At 42.0% G+C, this 15,498-nt stretch overlaps 3 protein-coding genes across 6 annotated transcripts; all 3 read right to left on the bottom strand.

The window, feature by feature from the left end:
• Positions 1-327: 327 nt before the first annotated feature.
• Positions 328-1,224, bottom strand: LOC122621198 (protein takeout). The gene is made up of 3 exons (XM_043798984.1): positions 1,139-1,224; positions 603-1,086; positions 328-543 (listed from the first exon to the last, which is right to left on the bottom strand). Exons 1-3 carry the CDS (start codon positions 1,194-1,196, stop codon positions 348-350), a joined length of 738 nt encoding a protein of 245 aa, XP_043654919.1. The 5' UTR covers positions 1,197-1,224; the 3' UTR covers positions 328-347.
• Positions 1,225-1,579: 355 nt separating this feature from the next.
• LOC122619708 (protein Malvolio) lies at positions 1,580-9,480 on the bottom strand. Of its 3 annotated transcripts, none has more exons than XM_043796797.1 (12): positions 9,098-9,477; positions 8,317-8,524; positions 8,072-8,256; positions 7,845-8,009; positions 7,638-7,776; positions 6,788-6,943; positions 6,572-6,730; positions 6,062-6,507; positions 5,885-6,000; positions 5,729-5,820; positions 5,442-5,512; positions 1,580-2,444 (listed from the first exon to the last, which is right to left on the bottom strand). In XM_043796797.1, exons 1-12 carry the CDS (start codon positions 9,103-9,105, stop codon positions 2,390-2,392), a joined length of 1,800 nt encoding a protein of 599 aa, XP_043652732.1. In that variant the 5' UTR covers positions 9,106-9,477; the 3' UTR covers positions 1,580-2,389. The 3 variants fall into 3 exon arrangements, with proteins under 3 accessions (XP_043652732.1, XP_043652730.1, XP_043652731.1); XM_043796795.1 differs by lacking the exon at positions 1,580-2,444 and adding an exon at positions 3,413-3,697 and having other exon boundaries at positions 9,098-9,480; XM_043796796.1 differs by lacking the exon at positions 1,580-2,444 and adding an exon at positions 4,741-5,129 and having other exon boundaries at positions 9,098-9,480.
• Positions 9,481-11,853: 2,373 nt separating this feature from the next.
• LOC122619981 (hematopoietic lineage cell-specific protein) lies at positions 11,854-14,596 on the bottom strand. 2 transcript variants are annotated; one of them, XM_043797223.1, is made up of 5 exons: positions 14,578-14,596; positions 14,450-14,518; positions 14,054-14,264; positions 13,590-13,993; positions 11,854-13,487 (listed from the first exon to the last, which is right to left on the bottom strand). In XM_043797223.1, the coding sequence occupies exons 3-5, from the start codon at positions 14,218-14,220 to the stop codon at positions 12,391-12,393; spliced, it is 1,668 nt and encodes a 555-aa protein (XP_043653158.1). In that variant the 5' UTR covers positions 14,221-14,264; positions 14,450-14,518; positions 14,578-14,596; the 3' UTR covers positions 11,854-12,390. The 2 variants fall into 2 exon arrangements, with proteins under 2 accessions (XP_043653158.1, XP_043653159.1); XM_043797224.1 differs by lacking the exon at positions 14,578-14,596 and having other exon boundaries at positions 14,054-14,267; positions 14,450-14,561.
• Positions 14,597-15,498: the final 902 nt, after the last annotated feature.

The raw sequence follows: 15,498 nt of genomic DNA, 5'->3' as shown, positions 1-15,498 counted from the left end.
GATCGAATCGTGTCTAGGTAAAAGGGGTGCTCAAAAACCAGAGGACTCCATGGTCACTTTTAATCCAATTATGCCTGAAGGGTAGATCACGATTCCCCTTTTAATTGTGTTCCAATATAACTTTATAACATCCAGTGGATGCACATGGATATCCTCCACTCCTGTTCAGCGTCGATACCGCGCAAGCATTTTTTCACTTGGCGGCTTTTCATTAATTGAAGTAAACTAAGTTCAACCATACACATTTGAAAAACTCTGATAACCAAATTAAGTGTGGAACCATTATTTATGAATGTGATAAAATTTTCACAATAATTCTAGGTTTAAATAAAATATATGTTGTTTTTCTAATCCCTATAGAAATCTTCATATGGTAACTTGTTAGCTACTCGCTTGAGAATAGACTCTACCAATTGATCCACTGCAGAGGTGATACCCCTGCGAAGAGTATGCCAAATTTCCAACCACTTAGTGTTGGCCACAACGTTCATGGCTTCGCTCATTTCTGGGTTATTGAGAAGATTGTCGAAGTTCATATGCATGCTGACAAGAAGACTTTTTGTTAGAAATCATTTGAAAATAAGCTTGAACTGCGACATTACCCCTGCACATCCAGCAAGCACTTGACCTTGGCTATCCCAGCATATAGCTTGCCATCGCCTCGGAGATCTTCCGAAACAAGCACCTTGCAGCGAACGCGGCATTCCTTGATCTCCACCTGGGCTTGACCTTTTCCATGAATGGGCATCGTCAGCAAACTGCCACGCATCTCGTAAAACCCATCGAGTTTCAGCAATGGAATCCAGGCACTCAACTCCAGGACCTGCGGCAGATCCGCTGCGAATCCCTTTGCATCCGTTACTGTTGAGTCCGCAAATCCTATTACGGTGAGATTATGGAATCTCAAATCCAAAGTAGACGGTCCATCTGGTTCCATCCGACTGACGACTACATTCTCAAACCCAATCGAATCCAGAGCATTCAATCCAATGGAGGGCAGACCATTGGGATACAAGCGCAGAATCCTGGTCACTGTTTCGGCTATGCAAATGGAATCGCCAGCCTTGCATTTCTCGATATCAGAAGCTAGAAGTTGTTCAATTTCCTACAGTCCATTTATGTATACCCTTCCACTTACGCAGCTGTCCCAAACTTGAAGCCCTCCACAGGCAGCAAACTATCACGATTAGCCTCATTTCGAATTGGCTTAGTGCTAATTAATGAGTGGCTTGCGACTAACTAACTATTCGCTTTTATAGGCCATTAAGCATAGGCTAACAATTGCCGGTTACATGCAAATGCAAATCAGGCAATCGCTTCGATGAATGGATATATTAGATACCCGACGCCCACGCCCACACCTGACACCTAACACTTTGTAGATTTAGCGATCCCATTATCTCATTAACCATTTAAGGCAGTAATTTCCACTTCCAGTCACTTAATCGGTCGTTCCACTGATTTTAATTGCAACAAAACATTAGACCGAATTGCTGATGGGCTGAATAACTGCAGGCTCTCACGTAAGTCCGTAAAATATCTTTCAGTGTTTTCCGAATAAAAGAACAATAGGGCAGGGTTTCTTAATATAATACAAATCTTTATTTATACCGATTTTTGTACACAACAACTTTTAAAATATTTTATGCAACTATCTAGGAGATGGTGGACTCCTCTGGACCTTTAGTTTTCATTAAAAAGTGCAGATTTAAAGACGGAGTTCTTAGGTTAAACAGTATAAAATAAATACAAAGTACAAAGTTTCATTTTTAAAACATTTGATAAATAATTACTCACATACGTTCAATACAGAGACACACTATTATATCATTTTACAGACAAATTTAAATACGATTAGACAATTGATGTGGTTCGATTTACACTCAGTTAATTTCACAGCCTTATTATTAGACTTTTTAACTATTTGCTTTAATTAGAAGTGCCTTCGATTAGTGATAATTTAGAGGATCTCATGGATTTTCTATCTTGTCTCTCTGCGCTTCTCAGTAAGTTCAGTTCATAAACCATTTTTGGTACGCTTTTCCGTTAGAATTTAGTTATTGTGTTACACTGATCCCAGGTCCTCTCAGAGAACCTACTAAATAGGTATACCCGAAGCAACAGCGGACGCCAACCCAATCCCCGCCAGCCAGGTCGAAACGGATTTTAACCTGGCCCCGGAGAACTCTGCCACATTGTGTCCGTTGTCGAGTGGTTTGTTAAGGCGGCGGCTTTCAGGGAACCAATTCGAAGACCACCGCTAGCTAAGGACGACGTGCTGACCCCCAGTTCCGTTCAGATTGCTGCTGGGGCAGCCGAGCTCGTTGTTATTGCTGTTGGTGAAACAAACCTCCTCACTGCCATCAGAATCAGTGCAGCACAGTAATGGCTACGCATCCTCACCGGCCAAGCCCTCCGGCTCTTGGTCCGAACTCGTGGCAATCCTGCAAGGAAAGTCGCAAAAAAGTTGTTATAAATGAATGATGATTGATGGTTGATGCAGGGAGTATTTCCGGTGAGTTTGGGTGCGAATCTCTCGGCAATGCAAACTTAAAGTATGATAAGGTTAGAGAAGAAAACATGTATGTATGTACAAATATCCAGAGGCTCTCTTCGATTGAGTGGGTCGACATAGAAAGTTACTTTGAACTCAATGAGTCAAAAACAAACAATTTTACTTAATTTAAGAGTACACGTGATATACATTTCATTATTGTATTGTATTTTATAATTTTTATATGTATATAATATAATATATGTACTTTTTTCTTTACTTGTATGTATTACATACATATTACCTTTTCTTAATTTACGAATTAAAAAACATGTTCGTCTCATCGATGCATATACATATATTTTATAAAACAAATAGAAAAGTTATAAAACAATGCAAACTAGTAATCGCGTACTATTTTAATAGCCAATTTATATTTGCATGTATATTTTTGCCTAATAGTAGATAATTTCTTGACTCTCAAAACTGTATTAGTGAAGATTTCGAAGAACCAATACCTACATTAACCATAAATGTGAAGGTAGTTCGATATAACGACACTGATTTCAAATTCCACATATAAAACCCCTTTCTACAGCTTAGTAAAACCAAAACATGATAAATACATGATTTAAAGTAAGCTAAAACTCAATTTGAGTCACATACAAAATTAGCCAAAACAAACAGATATAAACGCATCGTGAAATTCAAAAACACATTTTAATTCACACGTAAACAAACATACGAAGTAAAAAGTAAAAACCACCAGAACACAACATTGAAATTGGTATTTTTATTGTCCGAAGAAGATACTGGAAAATGTTATGAAATTCATTTATTTCTAGAGTTAATAAATTATGTCTACTACTGTACATACGAGTTCTAAAAAGTAAACAATGGTTTATACAACGCTTCGAATATCAACAAAATGTATACAAGAAAGGTAGTACGTACAATTCGTTCAATAAATAAGCTAGACAGATCATAAAAAGGAAAAATACTTAAAGCGCATAATCTTAGACCATACATTTTCTACAACATTTGCATAAAGTACTTGGAAGCAAGTTTTAAACGTTACAATCGGCTTTGGAAAGCTGAGAAAATTACACTTAAAACTATCTTAGTTGGTTTCGTTGGGTGAGATTCTGGTTTGGATTCTGAATGGAGTTTCTTGCGGCTCCATTATCGTTAAGCGTCAGCTCGCTATATACATTATAACCAGGATCCGATCCAGATTCGAAGTGGTAGTAGTAGTAGTAGTACAAGTTGATGGGTCACCGGGCAAAGAGAAAAAATCAGTTTTCACCAGCGCATTTTGGGGCGCCGCACATTCTGCCCATGATATTTTTAAAGTCAAGTGAGCAAAAATGGATTTTTATTTGGGTACCCTCTAAGTTGTTTCAACGGTCATGGCACGCGTTCTACAATTGGTCAATTACAATTTAGCCAGTTCAATGGCTTTGATTTGGGTTTGCCTTGGCTTATGTTGCATTGAAATTTTGCATATTATGCGCAATTCTTCGAGAATCAATTTTGAGAAATTCAATCAAAAGTTTAGTAAAGTAATTTCAATTTGTTTGTATCAATGCCAAAAAATCCATTTCCTCACAAAAATAAAATACATTTTTGTGGTCGTTGCATGTATGCGTGTTTAGAGTGGGTTCGTGTTTAAATTTGTTTTTGTGGATGTCAATTGGAAATAGTTCGTGGATTTTGTTGTAGTTGTTGTTTTGTACATTTGTTTCGCACATTTCAATTAACCACAAATGAATGGGAAACGGAAAACATCAATCAATCCAGTCGTGTTGTAGACACACCGAGTATAAGAGTAGCGTGTATGGTGTATAAAGTAGTACGGATAGTGAGAGGGACAGTGGTGAAACACAGACACAAACAGAGAGAGCAGGGTTTCCAAGTACATATAATAAAGAAAATATGTTGTGAGTCAAAATTATTTGGAAATTACCCACATTTATTTTGATTTCTAGTTATTTTAGTAGTATTAAGATGCTGAATGATCCCCGTCCAATGTGCGTTATGCCCATTACCCAAAATATACTTAAAATAATCTAAGATATATCTTTTACTTAAGAAAATATAATATGCCTAATTGTTCTCTTATTTCGTTCCAATTCCTTGTACATACATATGTATGTGCCATCCAATTTCAATCATTAAATGGCTTATTTTCGCACTTATGGCCAAATACCAATTACCAATAAATTGAAAGACTTCTCGAGTAATACTTAGTGATAAAAGCAACTTTATTTAACATGCTAAGTGCCAAAGCCTTATGAGTACATAATACCCGTTGCTCGATAAAGCGATCATCAAAGACTTACCACAGTCCAGCTTACTATCTATAGGACCCCATCGTTGATGGGTAAATGCTATTTATGTACAATTGTAGTTCCCCTAAAGACATGCCTTACAAATGCTAAGGGTTGCGTAGAGCCCTGCTAGGTACGTGTTAGTTGTGTTAAGCGTGTGATTTAGTGTTAATATCACAAGGGTGTGTGGGGGAGTTTGGCCTGATTGAGTCACCGGGATGATTCAGTTAGGCACTTTCTCCGAGACGGTATCAAGACCTTTCACCGTGTTAGTAGCTGAATCGCCTACAACTAAGGTTACATCACTGTGAAGAATCGAAAGAAGAGAGCACAGCAAGATACGGGTTGTGGGTTTAGTTTCATTTCAGAGATCGTAACCAAATGTAGATTAGTAGAGGCAGAGATAAAAAGTCAGAACAGATGAGATAAAATAGTAATAAATAAAAAGGATGTTATGCCAATTTTTGGTTAAAAGCAGAGAAGGTAAAAATCGAATCACAAGCTAAGGGTTAGAAGAGATTGCTATTAAGGAAGGAGATGCAGATCGAGAGAGTTTGTGCATTCGAGTGTGTTTTGGATGGTTATGTGGTTGGGTGAGTCAAAAATCGGGAACATACCTGGCATACGTCGAGTTGGCATTCTTTATCGAAAAGCTGTTCTGGCTTGGCAACACGAAACGCTGCACCCACTGTAAGCAGAGAATACCTTGAGTACCAGTTGATGAAGTAGGCATAAGCCCTCAAAGCCCCCAAGAACCATATGTGGTCAGTCACGTAATTTGATAAAGTCAGTCCGTTAATGGCGGTATCTGTGATGCTTTAAAATGTGTCAAAAAGTTCGCCTAATTTGTGATTCTCTAAGTCCGTTTGATAAGTGACCCAACTAGTTGCGGCCAAGTACTTACCCGGCTGTTCATCAAACGCTGATTGCCCATGCAGGCAGCCATGTGTATCACAAGGTACAGGTTGAACAGTATATACAGAATGGCAAAAATGCCTGCAATTAGCAAGAGGAACAAATACATTAGATGCGGTTTAAATTGTAGCAATTGACTACTCACAGACTAGGGCCAGCAAGCCGCCTTTTATTTCCATGCTCTCTACTTGCACCACCACAAAGTACAAATTAACGCCAATCACAACAATGGTGAGCAGTATGGATACGATTTTGTTGCCCCTGTGAACACACAAAGTTAAGAAATGCCCGATAATCAATTAAAAGTGTCTGCATCACTTACAGTCCATTGACGAACTCGCCCATTATGGCGGCGCACGAGGTGAAGGCGATGGTGGGTATGGCAGCGAATGGCAGCTGGAGCGACATCACCGCATTCAGAATGTCGTTCATGCTAGTCAAATCTTCCATCTTGCTGAACATGGCCAGGCAGAAGGTGGGAATAATGGCAATGCAGCGCGTGACCAGCACGCGGCACCAGCGCGGCCACTGCAGATTCAAGAAGCCTTCCATTGAGAACTGACCCGCATAGGTGCCCGTCATTGTGGAGCTCTGTCCAGCAGCTAGAATGCCCACACCCCAAATGTACATGGCCACAGCTCCAAAGGTGCAGCCAAGGAAAAGGCCACCCTTGTATAGATCCGCATCGATGATCGCGGTTCCATTCACACTGTCCACAAAAGACATTTTGGCGTCCTCGTACATTGACTTGTCCTTACACACGTCAATCTATTGGGCCACAAGGAGTTAGCTATCAGTTTAGACATAAATTGTATTTCGAAAGACTACTTACAACGTCGTTATTAGTTTTGCCATACATGCCATGGGCAAACACAGCCACCACAAACAGATTGATGATGAAGGACACAAACAAAGCTACCGAAGCCTCGATAAAGAAGTAAAAATTCGCCTCGCTAACTTTCTTCGTCTGGCGACGGTCAATATCGCGGGACTGTTAACAGAGAATTGGTATGTAATTACGAAGTCACAAAAATATTATTTTCTATACCTTAACCAAGGCGGAGTGCAGGTAGAGATTGTGCGGCATAATAACAGCACCTACGACACCCACGGCTTGCAGCAACACATTTGAATTGCAGTTGGAGCACCAAGGCACAAACATTCCCTCGAGAACTTCAGCTTGATTAGGCGCTGACACAATGTACTGAAATATATGGGAAATAATTTAAAAAAGACGTAACAAACAACCAAATTGATAATGGGGACAAAACTAATTTCGCCTAGTTTATTTTCTTAGGAATAACAAAATACATGTTACGCGCAAAAAACAAATCCCCATACTTTTTCCATTGTGATTATCTCCAAAAACCCCCATCGGTATATGTAAAATTGTGCATTGTATAATCAAAGTGAAAAGGCCTGACATTATACACATATCCCATCTGGAATTGTTTGTCACATCCGGCAGCATCATGTGCCTGCCAAACGAAAGATGAAGTCCCCAGCCACCCCGCTCAAAACCCCTTGAATTGAGCAAGTGCAGCTTATCTAATCATCTGGGTCTCCGTCTGGGGCGAAAAGCTCAAGTACAATTGTTTATTATCTGGCCCGTTAACATGACGTTGTCGTAAATTTAGGAGTAAGAATATGGGGCTAGCTAAAGGCAAACTTTATCGATAAATTATTAAGTCAAATGGAGAAGTACTAATAAAGGTATTTAAATTTAACTTAAAAAGGCAAATTCTTTGCCATTGCGGTCGCCGCAATTGTTTAAACAAATTGTATTTGCACTCACGTCTGGTAATTTATTCTCTTCACTACTTTATTGTCTATTAGCAAGGGGAATTTTTCGCCGGTTTTAGGAAGTACTCTTAATAGTTGCCATTTTTTCAACTTACCTCATAGCCGAATGAGACAGCCATAATGGTGATGAGGGTGCCGAATAGGAACTCCAGCTTGCGTAGTCCGTACTTGTCCAGAAAGAGGAACGTGAACGTGTCAACAATGGTGATCAACACTCCGCCCCACAAAGGCACCCTACAAAAGGGGGAAAGCACCGGATGAGTACTGGATATTCCGATATTCAGCGCATTAGATTTGCTTACACTTTGTTGGACAGCAGATATATGGCAATGGCCGTGCCAATGACCTCCTGCATGTCGGATCCTATAATGGCTATCTCTATCATGATCCAGAGTATCCAACGTGGCAGACGCTTGTACTGTCTGTAGCACATCTCGGCCAGATGCAGGCCTGTGACCACGCCCAGTCTGCAGGAAAGATAATAAACGCTTATAATATCATTTTTTGCGAGGTGCTGAGACCCAATTACCTTGCAGCCAAGCGTTGCATGAGCAGACCTAGGACTGTGGCCCATAGCAAGACCCACAAGATCTTGTACTTGGCCGCCGCACCAGACTGCATATCGGATTCGATGTTGCCGGGATCCAGATATGCAATGGACATAAGAAAACCGGGTCCCGTGAAGGCCCACAGCTTGCGAAAGCTAAAACCCACCTGCAGATCATCAGATATTTGATAAAGTTTGACTAAATTGGCTATTCAAGCGGGACTTACGTTTGTGCTATCATCGTCGGGTATGAGGACCTTCTCATCGCTGAAGTAGGCCTGCTTGGCGGCGGGTTTCAGGTAGGTCGTCTCGTTAAGTATCTGCTGGTGGTGCAGCTGGTTACTCCGCTGACTACCTCCGGCGGATGCGCCAGACGATCCGCCTGATCCATCTCCACCGGCACCTGGCTCGTGGTAGGCCTCATTCGAAGACATGCTGCACAGAAGAGGCTTGGAGGTTAGAGCTAGACCGGACTTAATTCGAGTTTCCACATGCTATGTACATATATTCCCGTCCACTAATCTGTATTTGTGGTGTGATTGTTTCACCTGGCATCGGCTTATGAATCTCACAATTTCCATTTAATTGAGCATCTGCGTGTGATTCTAGCTCAATTAGCATTATCATAATGCACACAATAAACAAACGAATTTTGTGCTATAATAAAGGTTTTTGCACCATATACATATGTATGTACATATGTATGTATGTACCCAATATAGTTTTATTTGGGGAATTTCACCATAATCAAGAGCAAAGTCAAGTCAAGTAACACGTTTTATTTTTCCCGGAACGTGCGTGGCAAAACAAGAAAATAATAAATTAGTTCGGGAGGCATTAGACCGGGGGAACTGATAACGCATCCATAATATTACTGAAGTCCACACTATATTCTTTTTTGTTGTGGGGGCACATAAGGAAATAAAATGAGCCTAATGATTCATAAAGTCCAGTAATTGAAACGCCTCTCCCAATTCCCCCAGAGAACTTGCCGATATGCATGCTTACGTATTCATAGGATGGCACTTGCAGTCGTTTAGAAATGTACATATGGCTGGTCGAAAAGAAGACTACTTGAACATAAACACGAGACCATTGACCGGACCAGTGACCAGTGTATCGATGTGAAATTTCGGACTGTTTATTTGGTTAAAGCGATTACAAGTGCATTTTGTATGGGAGATGCCTGAGCAGTCTTGGCTGCTCTTCAAAACAACACGTTGGATGTAGAGCCAAGTGGCTCACCTTGACAAACGCGGCTGCCCCACTGATGCTACATATGTATGTATGTACATATCTGATATAAGGCTTTCCACATCGCTTCATTTTCATTGATGACTGGCGGTTTGGAGCAAAGCAAAGCAAAGACAAAGAGCTCGGGAGCATCGTGCGATGTCTACTGTACATTATATGTGGCGTTTGGTCGGTACATACTATATACTATAAGTAACCGAGTTGGCCAAATTAAGCAGCCATTAATGGAGCTTTAATCGCGGTGCAATGGCTCAAACGAATCGAATGTGTAACGAGTCGACCGACGGAGGGTGTCTAGTTCATTGGAATACATTTTTTGTGTTACACTGTGCCGCAGCCTGCTCTGTTTACCCAGTTGTACGGCAATACCCACGCCCCCAAAAGCGGAATTTTAGCCGATAACCGAATAATCAGCTACATACATGTACGTGTTACTCTGCTATTTTAGTGCCCAAATGGACAGTGGAAATTATGATAATTGATAATCCAAAAAACCTACAATTTTCGGCTAATTTCCACTGTGTCCAAATTAAGTGACACAAAGAAAACATGAGTTTATTAAGAGAATACATATATATTTTAAACTGCGTACCATTTTGCGCAGTCAGCGGGAATAAACAATTTATATTGTATATTGAAGCAGGCGAAACAAAACACTTGACAACAAAAAATTTCTAAATCCAGATAACAGTAATTTGAAAATAGAAGAGCAATACTTATCAGCACACATTGTTAATGCGTTTGTTTAAAAATTCGAAAACAGTAATTATACGCTTTCCGCTTCCTAAAATAGTTTTTTCTATGTGAGTTTTAGCAGGCAATAAAATAAGTAAATTGCGTCTGAAAACCTACCCATTGTTAAGGGATTTTAAAGTGTGAAAGGCTTGTCAACAATTGCTTTCTGTTTACGGTTATTTACGGTTAAGATGTAGTATAGTACATAATTCTCGTCGCCGGTTAGGGGCGAATGGAGAGACGGAGAGTGCACCACGTTGTTTTTGTAATTAGCACACACCTGCGTGCGCACTCACACACACACACACACACACTCACGGATAAAGGCACAAAATATTGATGGAGATGTAAATTATTGGGCAACTCAGGTTAAACAGCACTTCCTACCAGTTAATGGCTTACTTGCAAATGGGGATTAACTAATTGGAGCCCTCGCCTTTATTATATCACACTCTTGGCACTTATGGCAGCTTATAAATGCATTTTCCTGCTTTTCTCGCGAAGCAATTTACGAATTCCGTGACGTTGTACGGTCGAAACAAGAGTGATGGGAGCAGTAAAAGAAGCGAAGAAATTACGATGAAGCGGACTGTTTGGCTGCCAATTGCTGACTTAGTTAACGACAATTGACGAGCGTGCAGGCAATTTGTGCTCAGCCGTGAGCGCAGCTCTTTGTTTATTAATTTTTCTCACAATATTTGAGATTCTGCCACCAGCTGCTTTCTTTTGCACGCACACTCACTCGCCTTTCACACGCACACTGTCTTTTCGTCTTTGCCCAATGTGGCAACATGCTTCCACTCTCTCTTCTTTGACTTGCCAAAATCTGGCAACTCTCGACCAGAGTACTAACCTTATCGGCCAAACTGAAGTTTTAACTCTGAGCCAACGCGATCGAGTGACTATAGCATTTTGCGGTAGCCCCTATTTATTTGAAATATGCCTCTCGCGTGCTGATAAGCGGCGAGGGAAAGAGCGTGAGAGAAAGAAAATTGCTTTTTTGAAGGCAGATTTTGTGATAAGGCCTGAAATTCGGAATCTTGAAATGGCCAGAAATACCGCCTAAGATTTGAAGGTGCATTTGAAATACCGGCTTGCGCGTCATCGACCACCAGAGGCTACCGTTAGATAGGTCATGCGGAATGTTACCATGTAGTTGCATTCCCATTAACGGACAATCATAAGTTAATATTCTGTACGTTATTGGCAACACGCACACTTTATCGTAATACCCGCCGCGCGTAGTTTAATTTATACATCAACTTTATCAGCCAAAACTTTGATTTCGTCTGACACTTTTTCCGATTACAATCCGTCGCCAATAATTGCGATAAATCTTATCAAGTCAAGTCGCCGCTTCTTCGGGATTGTCGCTCAAATTTACAACATGGCCGTACTTTCTTCTACTTATGTTCCTTAACTAATTAATCAGCACAATGCAAAGTTCTCTTTCTTTGTTGAGCCCCCATATGCACTCACATGCGCCATACCATGAATCATACCAATACGCGGTTCATGTAACATTGTCCAGATTACGATGCTTTCGGAAAAAGAAGATACGAAACCCGATGAGGCCTCGAGAGTCCTACCTCAAACTAGTGATGTTACAGGAAAGCCAGCAATTTGCTCGTTCTTGCCATATAGGAGTTTGTCATTCCCTAAATATCCACCAACTAAAATTATTTCATAAGTTTCGTTGAGACTTTTAAATTAAGATGACATTCCCGACCACGAAAAAATCACAGGAAACTATCAGTACCACAAATGAAGAGAAATCTCGTTATTAATTAACTTTATTAATTTTGTGTTTCTTTATCAAAAGAGCAGACTTTTTGTTGTGACTGTCTTCAACATAGGATCCGTCCTTAACATTGGATCAGATCATCCGACACGGGAAACTCTCGTAGACTTTATACAATTCAAAAAGACGAAAATCGTTACTTGACACAAATATCATCACTAATGTTTTAAATATGAAATGAGCGATATCTAAAATAGCTTGGCATATTTTCTTGGTAAAATATATGTGTTAAATACAAAGAATGTAAAATGCAATAAATGATACATATATTGAAAATGGAATTCCTCGATTACTTTAAGTGCTAGCATAACAAATTATAATAATAATTCAATCTCTAGCAGTTCGTTGCACATAATTTGGAGGGATAAGAGGGGAAACAATGCATGGGAAATGGGCTGGGTTAGTTGCGAATTGATTTACATGGTTTATAATCCAACATCAGTATTATCGTTTTCGTTAGTATGTAAATACAATTTGATTTTGTTCTATCGTGAATTTCAATTGGAAGCTTTTATGAGTTCTGTCCCACCACCTGCACGTAGTTGGCTGGAAAGAGTCCGTAGCGGTTCTTGCACAATCCCCGCCACCACCCATCATCGATCTTCTCAATGTGGGTGATCACGTCATCTGGATCAAAAGATATCTCGTCGTCATCCGCCGCCTGGTAGTCGTACAGGGCAATGGCGTGGATTCCGGTGTCCTCCAGGTAGTCGGCCAAATTGTCTGAGTTCGCGTAGATTGCCTCCTCGGGTACGGTTGCACCGCTACTCGGAACGACTGCCTCTGCAGCGGATCCATTCGTTGGAGGCAAGGGTGAGGCAGCCTTAATCTCGGACTGGTTTTGGTAAAGTGGTTCTTCTTCAACTACTGGCTCTGGATCGGCTTGAGGTTGCGGCTCAGGTTGGACTTGGGCTTGGACTTCGGGTTGAGGCGTCGGCAAGTTCACTGGTGATTGCGGCTCACTGCGGGGCGGCGTGGACACGGTTTCCACCTCAATCTGGGGCACCACATCTGGTGGGGGAGCTGCAGCCTTGGCCACTGGAGCTGTCTCCGGCTCACGAGCGGGGACAACTTCCGGAGCAGGAGCAACCACAGCTGGTGTTGTAGCTGCCGTTGGCTCCTCCTTTGCTTCTACTTTAACAGGCTGAGCCTTGGGAATGACAATGGGTTCCTTTCGTGCAGGAGGAGTTTCCGAAACAGGCGATTGCATCTGGTTAAATGCACTGATGGCATTGCCAATGCCGCCGGTCCGACCTGTCTGGATGGCCGCCCTGCTGCCCTTTGGAGGCGTAACTTCCGTCGAGGAACGAGGGGTGTTTTCGGCCACAGTCTTCTTCGCAGCTTCCTCCCGATCCCGTTTGTCTTTGGCCTCACGCAGACGTTTCTGCTCCTCGGCCCGCTTTCGTGACTCCTCTTCGGAGTTTTTGGCCAGATTCTCGAACTTGGCGCGCAAATTGGAAGGCTTGGCACCTTCGATGACAGGCTTGACCTTGTGGTCCACCTGGCTAGCGTGCTTCTGCGGCGCCTCTTTGTGGTCCCATCCCACTGCGGACTTGTCCTTTCGGTCTTCCTGAACCCCAAACTTTCCGCCAAAGCCCTTGGAGTAATCTGATGTTACGAGAAGAAGTAAATAAAGGAATCAGACATTCATACTAGACTCTAGAAAGAACTTAAGAATTGTATTTTAAACATTTCGGTTAGGTGACTTACCCTTCTGGGATTCGTGCTTCTCCACCTTTTCGATGTGATCCCAGCCCACGGCCGATTTGTCTACCCGATCAGACTGCACTCCGAACTTGCCTCCGAAGCCGGTGGCGTAGTCCTTCTGGGAGGCGTGCTTCTCGACTTTCTCGACGTGGTCCCAGCCCACGGCAGACTTGTCCTTGCGATCCTCCTGCACACCGAACTTTCCCCCAAATCCATCGCTGTAGTCCTTCTGCGAGGCGTGCTTTCCCACCTTGCCCTGGTAGTCATGACCCACAGCCGACTTGTCCATACGGTCCTTCTCAACGCCAAACTTTCCGCCGTATCCGTATCCGGCGTTCTGATCCTTCAGCAGCTGCTTCTTCTTGTCCAGATCGGCCTGCTCCGTCTCCTCGCGCAGCTTGTCCATGCTGAAAGAAAGGGAACAATGAACCCGATACCCAGTTTCTCGAGAGTTTCGGATGACTCACTCGATGGTGCCTGCTGTGCGACCGCTGCCGTCGATAGTCTTCGATCCCCAGCGCTGCTCCTGCTCGCTGACATCGTTCACGAAGTCCGGATCCGTCTCCCAGTCGTCGTCCTCCGCGGAGGCGGCACTGGTGGCCTGAATCTGGTGACCGGCACTTGCCTTCCACATTCTCCTTACCGGTTTCTGGTCGCTGGCTACTCGCTTATCCTTATCTGCTGGGTACATAGATAAACACCATGACGAGTGTGAGTAGTCGGGGCAGGTTTACAGTTGCAGGGGCTCCGCTTCCGATTCGTGGCCCAGATAACAAGACACCAAACACCGAAGAAGGGAGGGGCCGACGAAGCCGGATCGGGAACAAGGTGGCTCTGGCAGTTAGGTGCATATATATACTCACATCCCGATGACTAACTCCAACTGCAAGAGGAACTGCTGATCTGTCGCCGCAAGTGATGTCTGCCAATTTCTGGGAGGAGAAGGGTTAAACAATTGATTCATAAAGAGACCAACAAACGGGAAACTAACTGAACTAAATTTCATTCGATACAATGGACGCATCGATAAACTTCGAAAAGCCGATACATTGTTGTGCTGCTGAAGGACCTTGACAAAAGGTAAATGCTGCGATATTAGTAGCGCCACATTTAAATGATTGAATTTATAAACGCGGTTTTTAATTTCATTTGACAAGTCGATCCACCGATACATTTTGCAGTACTAATATGTGGTCACTGGGCAGATGTGAGTACTCCGACAAAAGGTATTTGATGTGATACTAAGTGGCGCCACATCAAATTTTGTTAAGCATAACATTTATCAAAAATTGATTTTACATTTTTGTGTGGTTGTAATTTTGTCAGAATACCGCCCTGTTAATAGTTATGAACATTGTTCTTGTTTAATAGGTTAATGATGAGCACAATCTTAACATCGATATATCGATAGTATATTGGGTATTCAGAAATACGAAGTGTAATAAATCCTTTAATACTTTGTTTTATATACCAAATCGTTCTGATAGGGAAGGTTAAGTATCCCATCCAACTTACAATAATGTACTCGCCCCTACACCGAAATCTACTATTAATGACTTAACGACTGACACATTAAATATTATCAATTCGCTGTATTGTATTGCATATTCTTAACCTCCACGTCTGATTATTGAAATCAAAGGTTACGTTTTAAAATTCAATGCGTAATCAGATCTTATTTAATTTTCCCAATGTCGTCATTATCACAACGCATATATCTGCAATTATCGTGCTTTCGTCATAGTTTATGTCTCAACAGCTTCCAACGGCGATGAGTCAGTCATGCATCTCGTATCTCCGCTATCCCCCAATATTTCCTAAAACTTGGGGGCAACTTGGGGCTACGGTATTTTTGAGTGGAACCAGCTCTTTTGGATCCCAATCGCCGGTTTGAGAGCGCGAGAGCCGAGAG

Source organism: Drosophila teissieri, chromosome 3R (assembly GCF_016746235.2).
Source record: "Drosophila teissieri strain GT53w chromosome 3R, Prin_Dtei_1.1, whole genome shotgun sequence".
NCBI lineage: Eukaryota > Metazoa > Arthropoda > Insecta > Diptera > Drosophilidae > Drosophila > Drosophila teissieri.
Note: the sequence above shows the minus strand (reverse complement) of the source record. Positions and strands in the feature narration are given on the sequence as shown.